Here is a 23,812-nt window from a genome sequence, read left to right as displayed (position 1 = left end):
TGCTTGCTTCCTTTGGGTACTGCTCTGGGCAGCCTAGGTAGACATTTAGACAGAAGCACTTTCTCGGACTGAATTTTGCAGGAAAATAAATGTTATGTATAATGTATAAGAAGCAGATAGGCATACATGCTGTGCTGTATTTCTTTTACATTCTGACGTGGTTTGTTTTGAAGCACTTGATAATGTAAGGCATAGAACCTAAGGGTTGCTTTTACACCTTAGGTATGCTCATTGTAAGGGCAAGCAACGCTCTTTCCTAGTGAAGTTGGGAAACTTAAATTTCTCAGTTATAGTAAGACTTGATTAAGAAATAAAAGCTGAAGGGCAAGATGATAGCTTGCAGATGTTTGTGAGTTGGAGCTCTCCAGAGGTTTATACAATGTTACACTTTATTTCTTGTGCCTGGTGTTGGGAGGCATTTTGATTTCTGGCCATTTAGTTGGTCTTTAAAGAATGAGTGAGACCCTTTACTTTCCCTTGAGTTAACTTTGTTTCTGGGAAGTGGGAACAAAGGCTTAACATAAATGCCATAGTGTGGTTTAGCTATAAAACGTTCAAGGTTATTTGAAGAAACACTCACCCAAATTAAGGAATACTTTTGGTAGTTCATTTTTAAAGGTCACAAGTTAGGGTAATGATTCTGTTGCCTAAAATAACCAGACTATTTTTCTTTAGAGCAAAACAAACAGATAATAATACAGAGCTTGAATGTATTGTTTCACATTTTCCTAAAAGGGGTGAACAGTATGTTCTTCCTGCTCAGCTTTTCTATTACATCTGTGTGTATTTTGAGGAGGAGAAGGGCAAAGGGAGAGGGAGAAGAGGAAGATGGGTCAGAAGAAAGTGGGTTGAGTCTCTGAGAGACAGAGAGTTGCCCGTATGGATTGTCTGTTTACTCTTGCTAACTCCCACTATCTGGAAAAATATCTTGTAACAGGCATGTCAGTCTGTGGCAAAATGAAATTTTTGTGGCAGGATTAATTCATTCCAAATCCCTATGGTTTTCAAGGATCTTTAAAATAAATGCAAACTAGTACAGTGATCCATACTTGAACATTTTGAGCAAAGTGAAACATGAAACCATTTAAATACATCCAGTATATAAACTTCACCAAAAACAACCTTTTCTTGAAAATACTAGAGCATTTTGGGTATTATGAACAGGTGCCTAATTATTGATTTGTGTTTTCAAACACTATTTCTCCAAAGTAGAATCCATTTAAGAATCAATTTTAAGAAATGAGCGGTACTTCCTTAGTGCCACAGAGAGAAATGGCAATATATAAAACTTAGGACAGTGGCTCCCTTAGTTTGAGTTCTTGTTATGTTCTTGACACTGTGATAAGCTCTTCACTTACATTATCTCATTTATGTTTCACAGAACTCTATGGGGATGGTATAGTTATTATAATTACTATATCATTTTCCAGAGAAGGAAACCAAAGATTAGAAAAGTTAGCAGGTAGTAAGTAGTGAGGCCAGGATTCTTGCGTAGGTAACTGTTTATAGAATCCAGGTTCTTAACTGTTACATTACGGTCATTCTGAAGCAATTAATGGATATGGGTCTGAAATCATTCCAGTGGTGCCCTGGGAAGAGTTCTCGGAGATTCCTGAGGGCTATGTGTTACATATTTAGGAATTTTATGAGCTGATTTATAAACTTCGACTTTGAAATCAGCAGTTATTATTTATGTCATAGGAATGGGCAAATGCTACAAATTAAGGCAATTTTTTTTGAGGGATTGGTTCAGTAGCACACCATTTAATAACATAGGATTCTACCAGCACTGTTTGTCAGAGTATAGCTTGCAAACCCTCACATTTTATTTATTTTATTTTTTTAAAAGATTTTATTTATTTATTCGACAGAGATAGAGACAGCCAGCGAGAGAGGGAACACAAGCAGGGGGAGTGGGAGAGGAAGAGGCAGGCTCACAGCGGAGGAGCCTGATGTGGGGCTCGATCCCAGAATGCCGGGATCACGCCCTGAGCCGAAGGCAGACGCTTAACCGCTGTACCACCCAGGTGCCCCGAACCCTCACATTTTAAATGGATAAGAATGGGATACATTCTTTGAGTATCAGATTTTTTACCCAGTAGCATTTGTCTTGATCTGATAAATTGCAATTAATATAGTCAGAACTGAGAAAGTTAAATTTAAAGGAATTTATTCCTAAATGTCAAGGGAAAAGAGAGGGTCTTAGCTTCCTGTCTTTTATCTGAGGATTTTGGAAAGAAAGCTCTTGTCTGGCTGACTGCAGATTATGAAGGCTGTAGCTGTGCCCAGATCTGGGAGTTTGTGTTGGCCACTAGCTGAGGTAGTCTGGAGAGGAGTGGAAAGACATTTGGCCAGGGACACAGAAGCCCATGGCGGGAGGATGGAGGATTCCAGCAAGGGAAAGTTCATTAAAAAAAATAAAATGAAGCAGAACAAAACATGGATGCCAGGGAGGTTCGTGGGGTATGAGTAATGCTAGTGGCCAAGATGACATGCTTCTTTCATCGACAGAAGAATTTTAATTCTGGAACCCTAGCTCTTCATCTTGCCTTGAACCCATAAAGCATCATTGTCTGCCGTTAAGAGTCATTCTAACATTGTTGGTGGGAATGCAAGTTGGTACAGCCACTCTGGAAAACAGTGTGGAGGTCCCTTAAAAAGTTAAAAATTGAGCTACCCTATGATCCAGCCATTGCACTACTGGGTATTTACCCCAAAGATACAGACGTAGTGAAGAGAAGGGCCATATGCACCCCAATGTTCATAGCAGCATTGTCCACAATAGCTAAATCGTGGAAGGAGCCGAGATGCCCTTCAACAGATGACTGGATTAAAATGGAATATTACTCAGCTATCAAAAAGAACAATTTCTCAACATTTGCTGCCACATGGATGGCACTGGAGGAGATAATGCTAAGTGAAATAAGTCAAGCAGAGAAAGACAACTATCATATGGTTTCTCTCATCTATGGAACATAAGAACTGGAAGATCGGTAGGAGAAGGAATGGATAAAGAAAGGGGGGGTAATCAGAAGGGGGAATGAAGCATGAGAGACTATGGACTCTGAGAAACAAACTGAGGGCTTCTGAGGGGAGGGGGGGTGGGGGAATGGGATAGACTGGTGATGGGTAGTAAGGAGGGCACGTATTGCATGGTGCACTGGGTGTTATACGCAACTAATGAATCATTGAACTTTACATCAAAAACCAGGGATGTACTGTATGGTGACTAACATAATATAATAAAAAATATTATTATAATAAAAAAAGTCATTCTAATGGTAGTATTTCAATTTAATAAATACTTAAACATTGAAAATTGTAATTTTGATACATTATATCAGGTTATCAGATTTATCCTTCTGATGTTCTTTTTATGAAGAAGACATCGTCTCATTTACATCTAGTGTTTAATGTATATTTAATGTTCTTCTGTAAAGAAAATCCTCCTTTGAGCATCTTGGCAGACCCAGTTGGATTGCCTGCTGGATCTTGCTTATCTAAAGCAAAAGTGTACTTGTTCCTAATTGGGGTAGTTCAAACTCACCAGGTAGCTCCTACCCTGTTTCCTTCACCACCTTGATAGTTACCTTTTGGGATTTTCAGAATTTATGGGGTTATTGATTGGAGTGGAAGTTTCAAAGGAAGGAAAGAGAAGGGGAAAAGTATGATTGAGAAAAACAACACATACAGACACACACCCATCCAACCATCCATCCATCCATCCGTCTGTCTGTCCCAGAACAGAACAGAAAATCACATTGTCGCATCTCAATTTAGAGGCCAAATACGTATCCAACTTGAGTAAAACAAAGTAATTGTTTTCTTTCTGGATGAAGAGAAGCCTGTGTAAAAGGCTCTTTTGTACCAATTGAATTTTCTATTTATTAACTTCAATATTAGTTTGAGGTAAGTGTTTTTCTGTTCTTTATATTTTTTAATCAGCTGACTGCATGGTAGATTAGAACTGATGCTTGAGAGTACAAGAAATGTGGGTTTTTAATACTGCCTTGAAAAATTTAGTTATTGTGACTTTGGAAAAGTAACCTAACTTCTCTGTTTTCTTGTCCGCACAACGGTAGTAATAGTTGTTATACACAAGCACAGGAGTTACTGATAAAGCTCTGAGTGCAATGCCTAGAATAGTCACTCAATAAATGGTTAGTTGTGGTAATCCATAAAGTCAAAAATGGATTAAGTGTGAGGGAATAGATAATGTATTTTGATGACTTAGGAGCTGATATTAGAGAATTGACAAGTATTCTTTTTTTTTTTTTTATGAATGGAACTGATATAAGGTGACTTGGGTCTGTTTCCTTGATGATGATGGTGGTGGCAGCAGCAATGATGGTGTCTTTTCCTCTTTCCATGCAGAATGTCCCCCCAGACCTCTCCATCTGCACCTTCGTGCTGGAACAGTCTCTCTCTGTCCGCGCCCTGCAGGAGATGCTGGCTAACACCGTGGAGAAGTCAGAAGGGGCAAGTACTTAATTTATATCAACTTGTAGTGTTTTAACGAACTAATTGACTGTATGAATGATTTCGTTCATAGGCATACAAGGTTTTCTTTTTGCTGAAATAAGTCAGTGTGTTTTACCTGTGATTTCTTCAAGTTTGACTTTCTGCTTTGTCCAGCAGACCTGTGATATCTTAAAGAACTTAAAAAATATAATCCAGCCTCAAGGTGATGTGTGTCATTGAACCTCATGCTTGTGTCTGTGTTTTAAAACAGAATCTTTCTTTGAGCAATTCGTGTGTTTTCTTATATTTTCAGAACTGTTATTGTTCCTATGGTAATTAATTGCTTTATGCATGGCTATTTGTCATTAACCTTTGTTTCATTTTCAAATGCCTCTAACCATGTGACTATGTTCTAAGCTTCTTTATGGCAAGTAAAATTTCATGGCACTCATATATTTTAAGTAATAAAATTATGGCAATATGGCTTTAATCAATTATAGTTTTGTAAACAGCTAAGAATTTTCTTCTGAAAATTGAAATTCTTATTCTGTCCCTGAATGAAGACATTTTTCTTTGAAATCTGATTTGGTAATTAAAATTTTTTTTCCATGCTATAACTTGATATGACTGATGTCTGGGCTACTTTTATTCTTTACCAGTTCATTAAAGTTTAGAATTAAGCAGAGGATGGATGGCCAAATGTTGGTTTCTTGTTTTTTGTTTGCTTATTTTTTGTACTGTAATTACTGCAGTGTATCGTTTAAATGAAACTTAAAAATTTCTCTTGCCATTATTGGTCTATGTGTTACTGTTGTGGCTCTTAATCATTGCTCTAGTTTTGATAAGTAAGAGCATTGAAAAATAACACATAGTTCTACAGAAAATGAGTGATCAGTTAGGATGTAATGTATTTGCATTAGCCTTGTAATTTTGAAAGACTTAGTTTCACAACAAAATTTAATTGGTTTGTGCATTAATTCTAAATTCATTTTAAATGTTAATAGTACACTAGTGAGTATGGAGGACAAACTTATTGATTTTTATTTGCTATTAGAATAACAGCTTATTTTACAAAGATCCAAATATATGTGGTCTAACTTTTCAAGTTAACTTTTGGTTACAAAAAGTTTGAAATTACTGTATTAAAGTATATAGTGTTTTTTAAGACTTCTCTTCTTTAATGCAAAACTTTTAGAGTAGGCTTAAATAGCAGTAAAACATTTCTCAGTTCAACTAGTTTTGTTTCTACCTGGAATAAACTCTTTCGATTTTTAAACATCACTGAGGCATGTCAGCTTTGAAATTCAAATCTGTTTTTACAAGGAAAAAATCATTTTTCTTTTACATAACCATCTAGGAAATTATGCAGTGTCATTTACTTATCTTTGTTGTAGGTACCAACTTATGGATGAAATGGTCATAAATTCAGTTTTTAAAGTGTGAAGCTAATTTTTCTAAATTTAACGTCTTTGAAAAGATGTTCTATCCCCCTAAAGTCATGGGGTTGGACTAGGCAAGCTCTAAATTTTCTGTATGTATAGGAAGTGTTGGAAATACTGTTTTAAGAGTTATGTTTTTAAGATATTTGTTAGAATTTCTGCACCCTCTCCTCAGTATTCTTATTTTGCTATATTTTATTTTGAATTGATCGCCATCTGTAGGTGTCTGTCAGTTTCTGAAGTGGCAATTTATGTGATGTGTGGAACACTATGTTTTAAAGCCCAGCATAGTTACCATAAGGTATTAATTTGAAAATGTAAGTTGAGAAAAATATGCTACAGGGAAGGGACATATTTTATTAGCTGAATGTTACTTGCAGATGAGTAACTTTTAGGAGGAAACCGCTGTCCAATAGCTCAAGGGGAGCCTATATTTTGGAGAAAGAAAGATACTCTCCTAGATCACAGAGGAGTTTCGATTATAATCTGAAATGATACTCAAAGTACTTAACAACTTTGGAACAGGTGCCAATTAGAGTGGACCTCAGCTATAATGCTAGAGGCTAAGTCCTGGAGAGATTTGGGGGTGGTCCCAGTGATTTTGGGGTGGCCTAAGGTAGCCCTGGGGTGGTCAGATTTAGGGAACAGTTGGGATTTGGTGCTGTGACTATGTACCAAGAAGGAGAGTTCTCCACCTTAACCATCTTAATCATAATAGTGCAATATGGCTAAATAGAATGTCTGATTACATGCTATAGTGGATGTTTTTGACACTTGTAGGAGTCGTCTTTTGGACTTTATAGGTATCTGTAGCCTCATTACTAGTTCTGCTTTGAATTCATTAGAGGAACCTATGGCAAATCCTTTTGTCAAGCAAATTGTCCTCTCCAACTTAATAAACTGTAGACAGTAGATTTGCTTAAAGGAAGATCCACGTTTACCAGGAGGAAGCATATCAACAGAGTAATGCTGATTTTCATGAAATCATTTTTTTTCCTTACAAATTACCAGTGTATCAAAAAGAACCTCCAGTAATACCCGATTCCCTAACTCATTCATAATCAATTTTATTTACAAAGCCTTGTCCTTTTTTTAAAAAAGTAATTGTTTCTAAATTCTTTATATAATTCAGTAAATTGCATAATACTATTTAATGTCCAAAATGTCATATGCACATAGCAATACAAACACACTAGATGATGATATGGGGGAAGAATTCCAGTTAGACCTGTGCCTTTTCATTTTGTGGTTAACCCGTTTTGCTCATATTCTTGGGTCTCTTTGAATAAATGCATGGTTTTCATAAAGCTTCAGGAAACTAGCTAGAAATTCCCAACATCACTTGTGCCAAAACAAATCGAGAAAATTACTGATAACAAAAGGATATGTGTAAGGTGAAACAGGGAAAAATATTATTACCTAACTTATGAAGTTTTGATTCCATAGAGCTGCTTATTGTGACTATTAGTGAAGTAACTAATATGTTTGTGGCACAAAAGCATTCTGAAGGATTTTATCTAAAGGGATTTCTAAAATACCTGTTTAGTAAAATGTAGGAAGATCTAGATCATATATACATATATATACATATATATATATGTATATATATATACGTATATATATATGTATATATATGTATTTATCCATTGAATATCATTCAGATTTTATTCTTATTCAAAGCATATCAATATTAAAGAGGCTAAGACCCATTTATCTGAGTAGCTGCTCTTAGAGCCTTTAAAATTTTGAGGGTGGAGATGATACACGTAAAACAAGGAGGAAATGACCCCTGGAGCAGTGCCCGTCCCTTTGGGCGACTTTCTCCTGGGCTTCTGTATGTGGGCATCCTTGCTTCTGTTACACCTTCTGTCCTCCCCCTGGGTTCGTGTGGTCTATGAACTTGTTGGTCTGTGAACCCGCATCTGTCTATCTGTTCTCACTCTTCTGATTGCTTTTGCGTGCCGGTTAAATAGCACAGGGCCAATAGCAGGGCTTTGTAGAATTACAGAAATATTTTAGAATGCCAGTTCTGCTGTGTATTCGCTGTGGCTTTGGGGCAGAAAAGTCTTTATCATCAGGTTGGTTGAGGGCACATGTAGACTATTGCTGGTATAGCATATATTTAACAGGGACTTATTATTCTTTTACTTATTCTTTTTCTCATCCCTGAATGCTCCATCGGTAGGACCGTTACTAATTTCTGACTGCCTTTTCCTTGGCCCTGGCATGTTCCTCCTCTGCCGTCTTGGCTGGTCCAGTTCTCCATCCCTCTTCCTCCAACATCCCAACCCACTTCTGGCACATGGGTCTGCCAGTTTAACAATGGCATCATTATGTTAAACGATAGAGTCAAGGTTGTAGTGAATAAAGTTTAATGACTTAGGTGATCTTACGCTTTGGGCTATTTTACTATACTTTTGTTAATTCACAAACATTTTGGATGAACGCTTTCTCCACGTGGTTGTATTTCTTTTAAGGTCTAGTTTAAGGATTCCATTTTACAGGAGCACAGATATGAAGTGAGAGGGCACAGAGCGTAGTGGAAAGAGCTTTGTTTTTCTAGTCTGTGCAGTTTATTGAAAAGTCTTACTTTTTCAAATAACAATTTTAATAATTACCGTTTGTTGAAAAGGCGTTGATTTTTTTTTAATGCCATGAGTATATCAAGTGGCTTACTTGTATATTGTGTTTAGGAGAATATGTTTTAAATTTGTAATGTTGACTGGCCTTTCTGTCTTTTGGTTTAGTGGCTTCTGGAAGAATTATAAGACCCTGTCTCTTTTGAATTTGCCTTGTGTCCACTTGACTCTATTGGTTCCTTGTTGTTTGAATTTTATAGCTTGAACCAGGAGAAATTACCTAAAATTAAACCAGTATTTGCCCCTCCTGTACTGCTGTTTGGGGAGGTAGGTTGAAATTTATAAGTTAGGTGATTGTGGTTGGTATCATTGATTAATTTATATCCTATTTTCCTCATATTGTAGGTAATTTACTATAATTTAAATTACAAATAATACTTTAAATATCTATAACATTTAGAATGTAAAATATTAGGAATAAAATCATTCAGTTCTCATCATTCATTTATTTATTGTAAACTTTCTGAACATTTATAAGGTATACTTTAGAAGACTGTTTGGATAGAAAGATGAATAATAAGTGATTTTTGTCATCGTGGGTCCTCAGTCTAATGCAGGTGTAGAAAAACAATTACAGTACAGCTTGATGTGTGTTACCATGTAAGTATATACACTCATAGTGTAAGCACAATGAAGGGCTTGGGTATGTGGAACCTGTCATTCCTTTGAATTTTCTTTGGACTTTTTCTGATCATTTCTAAGACAAGTAGGAATAATACTAAAAGTGTTAATATTAAAATCATTTTAAATTTTTCTCCAAAGAAGAATTTGATCTCGTTTGGCTTTTTTTTTAGAATTCTAGTAGAAAACCATACTTGCCAGGAGGACAATGCCTAACATATCCAGAGATATTCTTAAAATGATTTTTATGTCTCAATTTACTAAAATGGTTTATTATTTTATATGCAATTCTAAGACTGTTTCATATTTCTAAATTATATACTGTTTGTAATTCAAGGTACAAGATACTACAATGATTTAATTATCCATAGAAATCTACATCAGACTCAGACATGTCCAGTTTTTAGGAGAAATGAAGTTCTAGAATGGAAAGTATTATTAATACAACTGTGTCATTCTTCTCACAAAACCTTTGTCCTGTTGAAGCATGTGCTCAGAATATCAGAAACACATCCAGAGAGCTGCTAGCTAAGTTTACTGGTAAGGGAGTCTTTTAAAAGTAGGATTTTTAAACACTGAAGCACCATAAATGCGTTTCTAGGAAGTACCTTTATCGAACAGCGAAGCACCAGTTTCAGGCACGTGATTGCATTTAAGATCATTTTGTATAAATGCAAGAGCAGCAGCTGAAGATCAGGAAGACCTGTGTGGATTTCAGAGTCGTGTGAACAGGTGGATTCTGGAACACACTCATCAAGTTCTTGGGAGTCTTAGGAAAGCTGCTTGACCTTTCTATCCCTCAGTTTCTTCATTTATAAAGAGAAATAGTAATATCTCCTTGATAGTGTTGATGTGAGAATCTGGTAACTTAAGGTAACTAACGTGCATCAGCCAGTCGCTGCACACGGAAGACACTAGAGCTGTGATCATTCTCAGGATTTTTGCCTGCCTCTGCCTGCACAAGCTCCTACCAGACCTGACTCTTCTGGAGGAAGAACTATGAACTTTGGACCAAATCTTAAAAATCAGAACAAAGAAGAGCAAACCTGCCAAGCACCTGAAGGCTCTGGAGAGTTGGACAAAGCAGTCAGATTCTGGAGAGGAGTCAGACTTGGCAAATGGGATCCATGTGGATGAGTTTCCTCATTTTAAGGCTTTTAGCCTGAAGGTGGACTAAAGTCAGTGCTATGTGGCAGCTCAGAGGCCGAGAGAATACCCATAGTCTCTCTGGAAACAGAATTTGGGGCCTTAGGAAAGTCAAGGAACAATCCTGAAAAAGAGACGTCCAGAGACGGGGAGCCCCAGATTCTGTGTATAAACTGCTTAGCCTCTTGCTGGTGCTTAACCCATGCATGAGGGGAAGATGTCAATTCAGATGCCATTGCTGAGGACAATACTGGGCTGAGATCTGTGCTGCCACCCGGTATCATGCAGTATGAGTTTCACCAAGGTAATTACCTGTTAAATCGCTCAACATTCTTCAGAGGTGTATAGCAGAATCCAGAATTGCAACATCACTAAAAGACAGGATACAATCCACAACTGGTTGACATGGGAAGAAACATGCAAATGTGATCCAATCTTAAGAGAAAAAGCAACCAAAACCAACCTTGAATTGTTCTTACTAGACAAAAGTTTAAAGCAGCTATTATAACTATGTTCAATGAAATAAAAGATTCAAATACTTAACATAGAAGAATTATTCAGAGAAACAAAATGGAATTTCTAGACCTGGAAACCACAATATCTGGAAGGATCACAGAGAGAGCATGTGGTAGAATTGGGCTACAAATCCATGCCCTTTGGGCTCTGAAGTCTTTGCTTTTAAGCTCTTAACTATGGAGTGTCCATGTGATAAAAATAGTAGAGGAGTCTGAGGGGAATATTGCTATTAAAGCAGTGGGAAGAAGAGGAGAAGGATCCTTTGGAAGGCTCTGGTAAGGTATGGTCTGAGAGATGAGGAGAACCAGGAGAAAAGGGTTACAGAAGCCACATGTATTAGTTTCTATGGCTTCTGTAAAAGATTGCCATAAACCAGATGGCTTAAGAGGCCATAAATTTATTATCTTACAGTTCTTGAGGGCAGAAGTCTAAAATTAATCTCAGTGAGCTGCAATGAAGGTGTCAGCAGGACTGCATTCCTTATAGGGGCTCTGGGGAGGAGTCTGTTTTCTTGCCTTTTCTAGTTTGCATTCTTGGTTTGTGGCCCATCCTCTTACCTTCAAAACGAACTACATGCTACCATGTAACATACAGATTCTGGGAATTAGGATGTGGATGTCTTTGGGGTACCATTATTCAGCCTACTTACTACTTCTGTGATGTAGCTGGAAGATGTTGTTGACAAGATCAGATGAAAATCAGAGTAGTCTACATGAATAAGGACTGAAAAGTGAACCTCCCCAAAAACAAGAGTCCAAGGCCTGACGGATTCCCCCAGGGAATTCTACCAAACATTCAAAGAAGAAATAATACCTATTCTCCTAAAGCTGTTTCAAAAAATAGAAACAGAAGGAAAACTACCAAACTCATTCTATGAGGCCAGTATTACCTTGATCCCCAAACCAGGCAAAGACCCCATCAAAAAGGAGAATTACAGACCAATTTCCCTGATGAATATGGACGCAAAATTCTCAACAATAGGTTGAGAATAACTAAGAGTATCCAACAGATCGTGATCCATCATGACCAAGTGGGATTCCTCCCTGGGATGCAAGGGTGGTTCAACATTCGCACATTGATCAGTGTGATAGATCATATCAACAAGAAAAGAGTCAAGAACCATATGATCCTCTCAACTGATGCAGAAAAAGCATTTGACAAAATACAGCATCCTTTCCTGATTAAAACCCTTCAGAGTGTAGGGATAGAGGGTACATTCCTCAATTTCATAAAAACCATCTATGAAAAGCCTACATCTATATCATTCTCAATGGGAAAAGCTGAAAGCCTTTCCCTTAAGATCAGGAATGGTACAAGGATGCCCACTCTCACCATTATTATTCAACATAGTACTAGAAGTCCTTGCAACTGCAATCAGACAAAAAAAGGGGATAAAAAGTATCCAAATTGGCAAAGAAGTCAAACTGTCTCTCTTCGTAGATGACATGATACTCTATAGAGAAAACCCAAAAGTCTCCACCCCCAAACTACTAGAACTTATAGAGCAATTCAGTAATGTGGCGGGATACAAAATCAATGCTCAGAAATCAGTTGCATTTCCATACATGAACAATGGGACTGAAGAAAGAGAAATTATGGAATCCATTCCATTAACAATTGCACCAAAAATCATATGTTATCTTGGAATTAACCAGAGACGTAAAGGATCTATATTCTAGAAACTACAGATCACTCTTGAGAGATGTTGAAGAAGACAAAAAGGTGGAAAAAACATTCCATGCTCTTGGATTGGAAAAATAAACATAGTTAAAATGTCTGTGCTACCCAGAGCAATCTACACTTTCAATGCCCTCCTGATCAAAATACCAATGACATTTTTCAAAGAACTGGAACAAACAGCCCTTAAATTTGTGTGGAACCAGAAAAGGCCCCGAATTGCCAAGGAATTGTTGAAAAGGAAAAACAAAGCTGGGAGGCATCACGTTGCCAGATTTCAAGCTATACTACAAAGCTGTGATCACAAAGACAGCATGGTACTGGCACAAAAACAGACACATTTATGGAACATAAGAAGTAGGAAGATCAGTAGGAGAAGAAAGGGAAGAAGGGGGGGGTAAAAAGAAGGGGGAATGAACCATGAGAGACTATGGACTCTGGGAAACAAACTGAGGGCTTTAGAGGGGAGGGGGGGTGGGGGATCGGGATAGGCTGGTGATGGGTATTAAGGAGGGCACGTATTGCATGGTGCACTGGGTGTTATACACAAGTAATGAATCATGGAACTTTACATCAAAAACTTGGGATGTACTGTATAGTGACTAACATAATAAAAAATTTTTATAAAAAAAGGTCAAAAGAAGAATATTTTATAATACATTTAAAATGCATAAACTTCAAATTTCCGTGCCCATAAATAAATAAAACTTTATTGGAATGCTAAAAAACAAAACAAAACAAAAAAAAAACAGACACATAGACCAATGGAATAGAATAGAGAACCCAGAAATGGACCCTCGGCTCTTTGGGCAACTAATCTTTGACAAAGCAGGAAAAAACATCCGGTGGAAAAAAGACAGTCTCTTCAATAAATGGTGCTGGGAAAATTGGACAGCTATATGCAAAAGAATGAAACTTGACCACTCTCTCACACCATACACAAAGATAAACTCCAAATGGATGAAAGACCTCGATGTGAGGCAGGAATCCATCGAAATCCTAGAGGAGAACATAGGCTGCCACCTCTACGACATGGGCCACAGCAACTTTTGTCATGACACATCTCCAAAGGCAAGAGAAACAAAAGAAAAAATGAACTTGTGGGACTTCATCAAGATAAAAAGCTTCTGCACAGCCAAGGAAAGAGTCAAAAAAACTAAAAGGCAGCCCACGGAATGGGAGAAGATATTTGCAAATGACACTACAGATAAAAGACTAGTATCCAAGATCTACAAAGAACTTCTCAAACTCAATACACGAGAAACAAATAATCAAATCAAAAAATGGGCAGAAATTATGAACAGACACTTTTCCAATGAAGACATACAAATGGCTAACAGACACATGAAAAAGTGTTCAAAATCATTAGTCATCAGGGAAATTCAAATCAAAACCACCTTGAAATACCACCTTACACCAGTTAGAATGGCAGAAATTGACAAGGCAGGAAACAACAAACGTTGGAGAGGATGTGGAGAAAGGAGATCCCTCTTACACTCTTGGTGGGAATGCAAGTTGGTACAGCCACTTTGGAAAACAGTATGAAGGTCCCTTAGAAAGTTAAAAATAGAGCTACCCTATGATCTAGCAATTGCGCTACTGGGTATTTACTCCAGGGATACAGACGTAGTGAAAAGAAGGGCCATATGCACCCCAATGTTCATAGCAGCATTGTCCACAATAGCTAAATCGTGGAAGGAGCTGAGATGCCCTTCAATAGATGACTGGATTAAGAAGATGTGGTCCATATATATAATGGAATATTACTCAGCCATCAGAAAGAATGATTACACAACATTTGCAGCAACATGGACGGCACTGGAGGAGATCATGCTAAGTGAAATAAGTCAAGCAGAGAAAGACAATTATCATATGGTTTCACTCATTTATGGAACATAAGGAATAGCAGGGAGATTGGTAGGAGAAGGAAGGGAAGAATGAAGCGGGGTAAACAGAATGGGGAATGAACCATGAGAGACTGTGGACTCTAGGAAACAAACTGAGGGCTTCAGAGGGGAGAGGGGTGGGGGATTGGGATAGGCCAGTGATGGGTATTAAGGAGGGCACATATTGCATGGTGCACTGGGTGTTATACGCAAATAATGAATCATGGAACATTGCATCAAAAACTGGAGATGTACTTTATGGTGACTAACAACAAAATAAAAATTATTAAAGAAAATAAAGAACTGTTCAACAGATAGGTTATTTTCTTTACTACAATAAATAAAAGATTATTATGAACAAAAAAAAAGGATGAAAAGTGTACTTTCTTTTAAACCAATCAATGTTAGTATCGGTCTGTCTTATATATACACACCAATTCATAGGTACACACATATTTAAAAGACCGTGTTCTCTGAAGAGTTTGAGTTTTCAGTATTTATTGGGCATTCCAAAAGTGGATCTTATTGTTTCTTTTCTATCCTTATTTTTCTGGTGTTTTGGTATATGCCCAGTGGCACTGCAGGTTAAAGACTTATTTGTTCAAGCTCTTAGGCAGATCAGAAATTAAAAGAGTTAATGTTCTGTCCCCCCCAGTTGAGGTTTATTTCCATCTTGATTTTTTTTTCCATTTGCTTTCCTTCTCATTAAACTGAATTTTGATAGTGTGCTGGGAAGACAAAGGGTTGAAGACCTTGCTTGTGATTCATGTAATATAGATTGTGTTCTGTACATTATTAAAAGTAAGTTTCTCAGACGGCTGAGCTAATGACACCCTGGAAAAAAGTGAAGTTAACTTAAACAGTTGCTGTTGTTCATCCATTTTTAAGTATTTTACTGCTCTGAATGTCCTAAGTCTCCATTAAAATACAGAACCAAATGATTAGTATTTTTAAATATCATGGCAGTAGATACCTGACTCTGAAAGATCAGAGCCAAAGACTGAATTAGGGATACTTTTTTTTTTTTAAGATTTTATTTATTTATTTGACAGAGAGAGAGACAGCCAGCGAGAGAGGGAACAGAAGCAGGGGGAGTGGGAGAGGAAGAAGCAGGCTACCAGCGGAGAATCCTGATGTGGGGCTCGATCCCAGAACGCCAGGATCACACCCTGAGCCGAAGGCAGACGCTTAACGACTGCACCACCCAGGCGCCCCTGAATTAGGGATACTTTTTAATAAAAATAATACCATACTCACAATTTTTATTTTTGCTTCAGCAAGATGCCTGGCTCGAACATGGTTGGGATTAAATAAATTTTATAAATATAAATATAGATACATATACATGTCCTCATTTGTTTATTTACTTGCTTGATTAATGGTATGTCAAAGCTAACTTTTTTGCCATTAGCTGTAGCAACATCTTTCTAGATATGTCTCCGGAGGCAAGGGCAACAGAAACAAAATAAACTGTTGGGACCACATCAAAATAAAAAGCTCCTGCATAATCATCAAACATCAAGAAAACTAAAAGGCACCCTACAGAATGGGAAAAGGTGTTTGCAGTGACATATGTGATAAAGGGTAGTATCCAAAATCCAGAAAGAACGTATTCAACTGAACACCCAAAACCCAAATAATCCCATTAAAATGGGCAGAAAACATGAACATTTCTACAAAGAAACAGATGGGCAATAGACACATGAAAAGATGCTCGCCATCACTTATCAGGGAAATGCAAATCAAAACTACACTGAGATATCACCTCACACCTACCAAATGGCTAAAATCAACAACACAGTAAACGGCAGGGGTTGGCAAAGACGTGGAGAAAAAGGAACCTCTTGCACTGTTGGTGGGAAGTCAAACTGGTGCAGCCACTGTGGAAAACACTGTGGAGCTTCCTCAAGAAGTTAAATGTAGAACTACTTTATGATCTAGCAATCACACTACTGGGTATTTACCCAAAGAATACAAAAATACTAGTTCTAAAGGGATTCATGCATCCCTATGTTTATAGCAGCATTATTTACAAAAGCCAAGATTTGGAAACAGGCCAAGTGTCCATTGATAGATGAATTGATAAAGAAGATGTTTGTGTGTTTGTGTGTGTGTGTTTGTGTGTGTGTGTGTGTGTGTGTATATGTATATTGTACACATATATGTATGTATGCAATGGAATATTACTCAGCCATAAAAAAAGAAATCTTGCCATTTACAATGGCAGGAATACAGCTAGAGGAAAATAAGAGGTCACGCAGATGGCCAACAGGTACATGGAAAGATGCTCAACATCCCTAGTCATTAAGGAAATACAAATCAAAATCGCAATGAGATACCGTTGCACACCCATTAGGATGTCCATCATCAAATAGACAAGAGATGACAAACACTGGCAAAGATGTGGAGAAAAGGGAGCTCTTGTGCACTGTTGATGGGATTGTAACTTGGTGTAGCCATTGTGGAAAAAAGTATGGAAAGTCCTCAAAGAAATAGAAATAGAATTACTGTATGATTCAGCCATTCTACTTCCAGGACTATATCCAAAGGAAACAAAAACAGTAAGTCAAAAAGGTATCTGCCCCCCGTGTTCACTGCACCATCGTTTACAATAGCCAAGACACAGAAACAACATTGTGTCCATTGATGGATGAATAGGTGAAAAAGGGGTGTGTGTGTGTGTGTGTGTGTGTGTGTGTGTGTGTAAGAGAATATTACTCAGCCATAAAAAAGAATGAAATCTTGCCATTTGCAGCAACATGGGTGGACCTTGAGGACATTATGTTAAGTTAAATAAGTCAGACAGAGACAAATACTGTATGAAATCACTTATATGTGGAATCTATAAAAACAAAATAAAAACAAACACATAGAAAAAGAGATCAGATTTGTGGTCACCAGAGGTGGGATGAGGGAGAATTGGAGGGGGGGTGGTCAGAACATAACAACTTCCACTTATGAGATGAGTAAGTTCGGGTGCTGTCATGGGCGACATGATGCCCATAGTGAACCCTTGCCGTGTGGTGTGTAGGACATTTGCCAAGAGAATAAATCCTAAGGGTGCTCATCACAACGAAATTTTTTCCCTTTTTTTCCTTTCTTTTTTCCTTGTATCTAGATTGAGATGATGGATGCTACCTAAACTTATGCAATAATCATTTTATAACGTGTGTAAATCAAACCATTATGCCGAACATCTTAAGCTTATATTACAGTGATGTGTATCAGTTATCTCTCAGTAAAGCTGGGGGAAAACACATTAGTACCTGCCATGCATGCGGTATAAAAGTACACTTAAGTTTCAGTTAAAATTTAAATTCCAGAACCATTTCAATCTTTTATCCTCATAATAGTAATATAGCAGAGTACTGAATGCAAATATTCGCTTCATAATCCTCCTGTCCCCTGAAGACAACCATCGCTGAAAGATTGGTTTACATCCATCTAGAGCATCATGTATAAAAATATGTTTACATAAACAGGATCATATTACAGACTGTTGTGTCCTCTTTTACAACTTAATCATGTATGGCTTAAAAAAAAATGACATGAAATGTCCAAATGCAGATAATCCAGTTTTAATTGATCAGGGCTCCTTGGCTTAGGTTTTCTGTAGTTCTCTTCACCCTGTTCTGTTTGCTGGGTTCCTAGGCTAGTTTCCCTGTGATTACAACAGAGCTGTAGCAATTGCAGGGATGATCTCTAAATTCAACATCTTCCATAAGCTCAAAAAGGAGCTGACTTTGTGTGTTTTTCTGTTTATGAGAGTAAAGAAACCTGTCGGTAGAATTTCCCTCATGCACAGTGTTGCATGCTTATGACTTATTTATCGGAGGAAATGTGGTCAACACAACTGGCTCATGGGAGGGAGAAAAGAAAGGTACATCTACAAAATTAGGTTCTTTTTTTTTTTTCCAGAAGAAGAAATACAGTTGTATGTGTAAATGAACATTGGATCATTTCTAACTTTGCTACAGTACATAGCAGACATGGAGTTAGCATCCTTATGCCTTAATTGGAACTATTTATTTCTATTTGAGATTCTCCAGGTTCTTGAGCCAAACTAGGTCTAACAAGTTAAATCCTTGTCTAGAAAAAATAGATCAAAGTCTATGCTTCCCTTGTCTCCATAACAGAAATGGAAAAGCCATGTCCCTTTTCCACCCAACTGATTCAAGCGGCATTCGTTCCACAAAAGTCTGTTAAGTTGCTGTTGTGAACTCTGGGCTGGAGCTACAGAGGTGAATAAGAATGAATCTTTGCTGTTGAGAAATGTAGTGATCTAATCGTGAAGAGGAAATTTTCTCAATGAAAGTACAGAGGAAGGAGTTTCTCATTCCTTAGCCAGCACTATTCCCCTGTGTCTAGTCATACATCACATCACAAATGGCTCATGGTGTCCTCAACAGGTAAAAACTGGGAAAAGCTTAATGGATTCGTCTGTTTATATTGCAGACAATTGGATGTTATTATTTATATTGAAACAGCAATTCCCAAATATCTACTATAACTTAACATTTTCTTTCCAGAGGCTGATTTCTATTTATCTTCCTGTTCAGGAACATTCTCGGTAAAGCACAAATACTGCTTTGGGAATGGTGTTAGAATGCAAATAAATTAAGAAATGACTAGCTTGATGTGGTTGGCCACCAGCATCTTGTCTAAAGCCTCTGTGCACAGCCTGGTACCTGTCTTTCATCTGTGAACTTGGTGCGGTGATATAAAGATGAATGTGATTATAATCTCCTGTAGGGCGTATAGCTGAAAGTATTCACTGAGCAACCATTAGTTATCTGCCACTTATGTGAATGTGAGTGTTTGTCTGTGGTTAAAATGCACATCTTCTTTTACTAGATGTTGTCTGTTTGATGGTCTCTATGCAGAAAGACTACTTTCTACTCCGACGCTAAGGATACTACATATTTCTGTGTATTTGAGTGATGCGGCTTCCAGAGACTGCAGCATCAAACTCAATAAGGAGGCCGATTTAATTCACACGTAATTTAATCACGGTGGTACAGTTATGCACTGTTTTAGATTATGAATCTTGAATGTATAGATTATTTTATTTGATTACACTCATTCAATTTGGGCATCTTCCTCAGATTTTTTTTTTGTGTGTGTGTGTTTAAAATTTAAAAAAAATAGCTTGCACGTGGAAATCTTTGATAGCAAATGAATCAGATGGTAAATTCATGTGATCAACTGTTCCCGAGTTTACTAGTGATTTGAAGAGATTCATAACATTTTGAGACAGCTGTCCCCTAATTTTTATTTGCTTAAATTTCTGCCTTATTTTCCTAAAACATTCTAGTCTTATTTGATAAAATACTTTTTTCTTTCACCAGTGATTATCAAATGATAATCACCCATTACTCCCACCCAGACATCACCCATTTTACTCCCCTCATTCCCTAACTAGTACTTCTCCTTAGCTTGCTTGAGTTTTCCCCAAAGCACTCTTACCTTTTGACATACTATGTCCTTCTATTTTTATTTTCTTTTCTATTGTTCTTCTGGACCACCTATCCCCATTAGAGTGTAAACCCCACGAAGGCCGGGCTTTCAGTCTGTTGTGATCACCTGCTCTAACACACTTAATTCCTGCTGGATTCCTGCTACTTCTCCTTTGTAACGTCCAAAGTGTCTCAGTCTGCATGAGAATTTACATGGGCATCCCTGGGCATGGTGCCTTTGTGAACCAGATGAAAGTTCTAGTACCTTTCCCCAGAAGAAAACACAGATAACATGCACAGGTACAAAATCTCTTACATAATTTTGGATGTGACGATTTAAAAGGAGGCCACAGAGCTCCTCTGAGTTGCAGACACATGGTCTCAGAAGCTGTCCTGTTTTATAAGGAACCTCACAGCTGTAAGAGAAAGACAAAGACCTGTGGGATCTGCATAACCTGAGGATTCAAGAGACCAGATGGAACATGGAAGCCAGGACTGGTGGTCCACCGAGGTTATGTTCAGCTCAGATGAGGCCAGTAGCTCTAAGACTTCATGGAGCCGTGGGCCCATTCTCTACAGGATTGGGAAGCCTCAGGGCTGCCCCTAGACCATGCACAGAGTGCAAAAAGCAGCACCCCAAGGGTGCACGGAAAGGGCTGAGTATCGTAGCGTACGGATTCTCATAGTTCTGGAGAACATAATGAAAGTGTTGCATTATCTGACATTAGAGAAGAGTGTCCTGATGAGATTAGACAGTGCAGAGAGAGGAAAATGATAGCTAAGTAACAGAAGAAGCCGCAGTGAGCCAGGGAAGTTCAGCACTTCATAGGCTGGGGTTCGTTGCCTTTGTTCACCCTAAGGATGAGTAACCACAGTCCGGGGTCTGTACAGAGTAAACGGTGAGAGAGAGTCTGAAAGCCGGACAGGATGTGAGTGGGATGTGTGCATTGCAGACACTAAGTAAATGCTTTTTGGGGAGTGAAGGAATACAAATAAGGTTTCAGGGATGAAGATAAAAATGGGATTGGCTGTGCAAGTCCATGGCTTGGAAATTTTGGTTTGTTTCTAACAGTTTACAGAATGGAAGTGTTAGTGTGTATAACAATTACAGGAGTAGGGAAATGAATTCTGTAATTTATTTCTTCATGAACTGTAGTTGCTGAACTTCCTCAGGGTGGATTTGAGGAGGACGCTGCACAGATATGTAAATTGGGTCGATTTGTTTGTGTTTCCCGCTAGGAGTTGTTAGTTCCTCTGAGAACGACTCGGGTATGGATTAGGGAGGACTCTCTGGATGGATCAAGCCAGTCGTTAGTCACCCTCTTACTGTTCTGTCCAGGATTGCTTTGATATGTCCACTTCCTAGGACTTTCACTGGCGTGTGATGGTTGCACACCTGTCCCCTGGGCACTCTGTTCCTAATTTAACTGTTGCTGTGTGATCTCTGTGTTTGTGAAAGAATTTAGGCTCTGCTTTTTCTTTCTGTCTCCCTTTCGTTAGTACTTTCTTCTGTCCATTCACATCCAAACTGGACTGACTCCCTGAATATGCTCCGTTTTCTGTAGATACCATTTCTTGTATTTACCACACTCATGCCTTAACGTGGAATTCTGGATCCTTCAGAGGTTCACCCCCTTGTTCTAGGCACGTGCTCCAAGTGTCCTCTTCCTTGAACCCTTTTGTAAAGTTCCCGGCCAGCAGTACTGTTTCCACTCACAGAGCCCCCATCACTGGGTTTTTACATTCGCTTACACTTCTCTCATATTATGTAACAATTATTTGGTATAGACTATATCCACTTTTTTATATTAAAAAATATATATTTTTTACGTCTGAAAAAGTTTTTATTTCACTTATTTTTTATAGAGCAGCTTTGGGTTTACAGAAAATTGTTGCGAACGTTTTCATACTCCCTGCGCCCAGTTCCCCTGTAATTACGGTCTTGCATTTGTGTGGTGCGTCTGTTACGACTCGGCGAGCCACCGTTGGTGTGTCCTGGTCACAGAAAGGCCCGTCGTTTACACTGGGATTTGCTCTTTGTGCTGAACATTCTAGGAGTTTTGACAAAGGTTTAATGTCATGTATCCACTGTGATTATGTCATACAGAATGGTTTCACTGCCCTAAAAATCCCCTGTGCTTCCCCCGTTTCTCCCCACTCCCCCACCCACTGAAAACCACTGATCTGTTACTGTTTCCATCATTGTGCCTTTTCCCTAATTTCATGTAGTTGGAATCATACAGTGCATAGTCTTTTCATACTGGTTTCTTTCACACAGCAATGTGCATTTGATATCCCTCCATGTCTTCTCCTAGCTTGATAGCTTATTTCTTTTTATTGCTGAATAGTATTCCATTGTATGGAGGCCCCACAGTCTACCCATTCACCTGTTGAAGAACGTCTTGGTTGCTTCCGAGTTTTGGCAATTATGAATAAAATTGCTGTAAACTCACATGCAGGTTTTCATGCAGACATAAGCTTTAAATTCCTTCAGGTGAATATTAAGGAATGTGATTGCTGGATCACAATGTTAACAGTAGGTTTATTTTTGTAAGAGACTTTCTTCCAAAGTGGCTGCACCGTGTTGCATTTCTACTAACAATGAATGAGCGTTCCTGTTGCTCCACATGTCCTAAGTATTTGATGCTGTCAATCTTTGGATTTTAGCCGTTCTTACGGTGGATGTGTAGTGGTATCTCATTGTGACTTTAATGTGCAATTCCCTGATAGCATACTATGTTGAGCATGTTTTCGTGTGCTTATTTGCCATCTGATGTTTTCTTTGGTGAGGTGCCTATGAGATCTTTTGCCAAATTTTTAATTGGGCTCTTTATATTTCTGTTGTTGTGTTTGAAGAGTTCTTTGTCTATTCTGGATGCCAGTCCTTTATCATATGTGTATTTTGCAAAGATTTTCTCCCATGTATGGTTTGTCTTTCCATTTGGCTAACAGTATCTTTAACAGAGCAGAAGATTTAATTTTAACAAAGCCCAGCTTCTCAATTTTTTTTTTCTCATGGATCATGCTTTTGTGGTGTTATCTAAAAAGTCAAGCAAAACCCAAGGTCATGAAGATTTTTGCCTGTGATTCTCTTCTAGGGGTTTTATTGTTTTATGTGTTACATTTCAGTATGTGATCCATTTTTAATTAATTTTTGCAAAGGGTTTTAAGGTCTGTATCTAGATTCTGTGCTGTTGGGGTTTTTTGTTTGTTTTTGCACAAGAATGTCCAGTTGTTCTGGCATTATTTGGTAAAAAGACCACCCTTTTTTCATTGAATTACCTTTGATCCTTGGCCAAAGATCAAGTGACTGTATTTATGTGGGTCTGTTTCTGGGCTTTCTCTTCTGTTCTAGTGATTTATTTGTTCTTTTGCCAGTCTCATACTGTCTTGATGACCATAGGTTTAGAGTATGTCTTGATGTTCTTAATTTTTCTCCTTCAGGGTTGTGTTGGTTATTCTGGGTGTTTTTGCATTCCCACATAAGCTTAGAATCAGTTTGTCAGTATCCATATCTTGCTGGGGTTTTCATTGGAATTGTTTTGTTAGAATCAGTGTATCCTTTGCATCCCTCACCTTTTTTTTTTAAGATTTTATTTATTTATTTGACAGAGAGAGAGAGAGCAAGCGAGCATGATCAGGGGAGGGGCAGGGGGAGAAGCAGGCTCTGCACTGAGCAGGGAGCCCAATGTGGGACTTGATCCCAGGACTCTGGGATCCCAGGACTCTGAGCCAAAGGCAGATGCTTAACCAACTGAGCTACCCAGGCATCCTGCATCCCTTTCTTTTTTATAGTAAATGAATCTGGAATTTATTAGTTTATTATTATATGGAGTTTATTATTACTCATAGATTCATTTAGAGTTCATTTAAGGTTAGTATTTCAGTTAATTTCCCCCCCCCAATAGCTAAGCAAAAGTTCCATCCTTGTTCATGACTGATGATTTCCTTTCTTATTGATTGTGATGCTT

At 38.0% G+C, this 23,812-nt stretch overlaps 1 protein-coding gene across 1 annotated transcript in view; it reads left to right on the top strand.

Annotated features, from left to right (window-relative positions):
• Positions 1-23,812, top strand: part of RYR2 (ryanodine receptor 2) — a 528,108-nt gene that overhangs the window by 60,188 nt on the left and 444,108 nt on the right. Inside the window, exon 3 of the mRNA XM_008689669.1 lies at positions 4,375-4,479. Within this exon, the coding sequence (XP_008687891.1) occupies positions 4,375-4,479 (105 nt within the window). The remainder of the gene's footprint in view (positions 1-4,374; positions 4,480-23,812) is intronic.

Source organism: Ursus maritimus, unplaced genomic scaffold (genome assembly GCF_017311325.1).
Source record: "Ursus maritimus isolate PB19 unplaced genomic scaffold, ASM1731132v1 scaffold_7, whole genome shotgun sequence".
Taxonomy (NCBI): Eukaryota; Metazoa; Chordata; class Mammalia; order Carnivora; family Ursidae; genus Ursus; species Ursus maritimus.
Note: the sequence above shows the minus strand (reverse complement) of the source record. Positions and strands in the feature narration are given on the sequence as shown.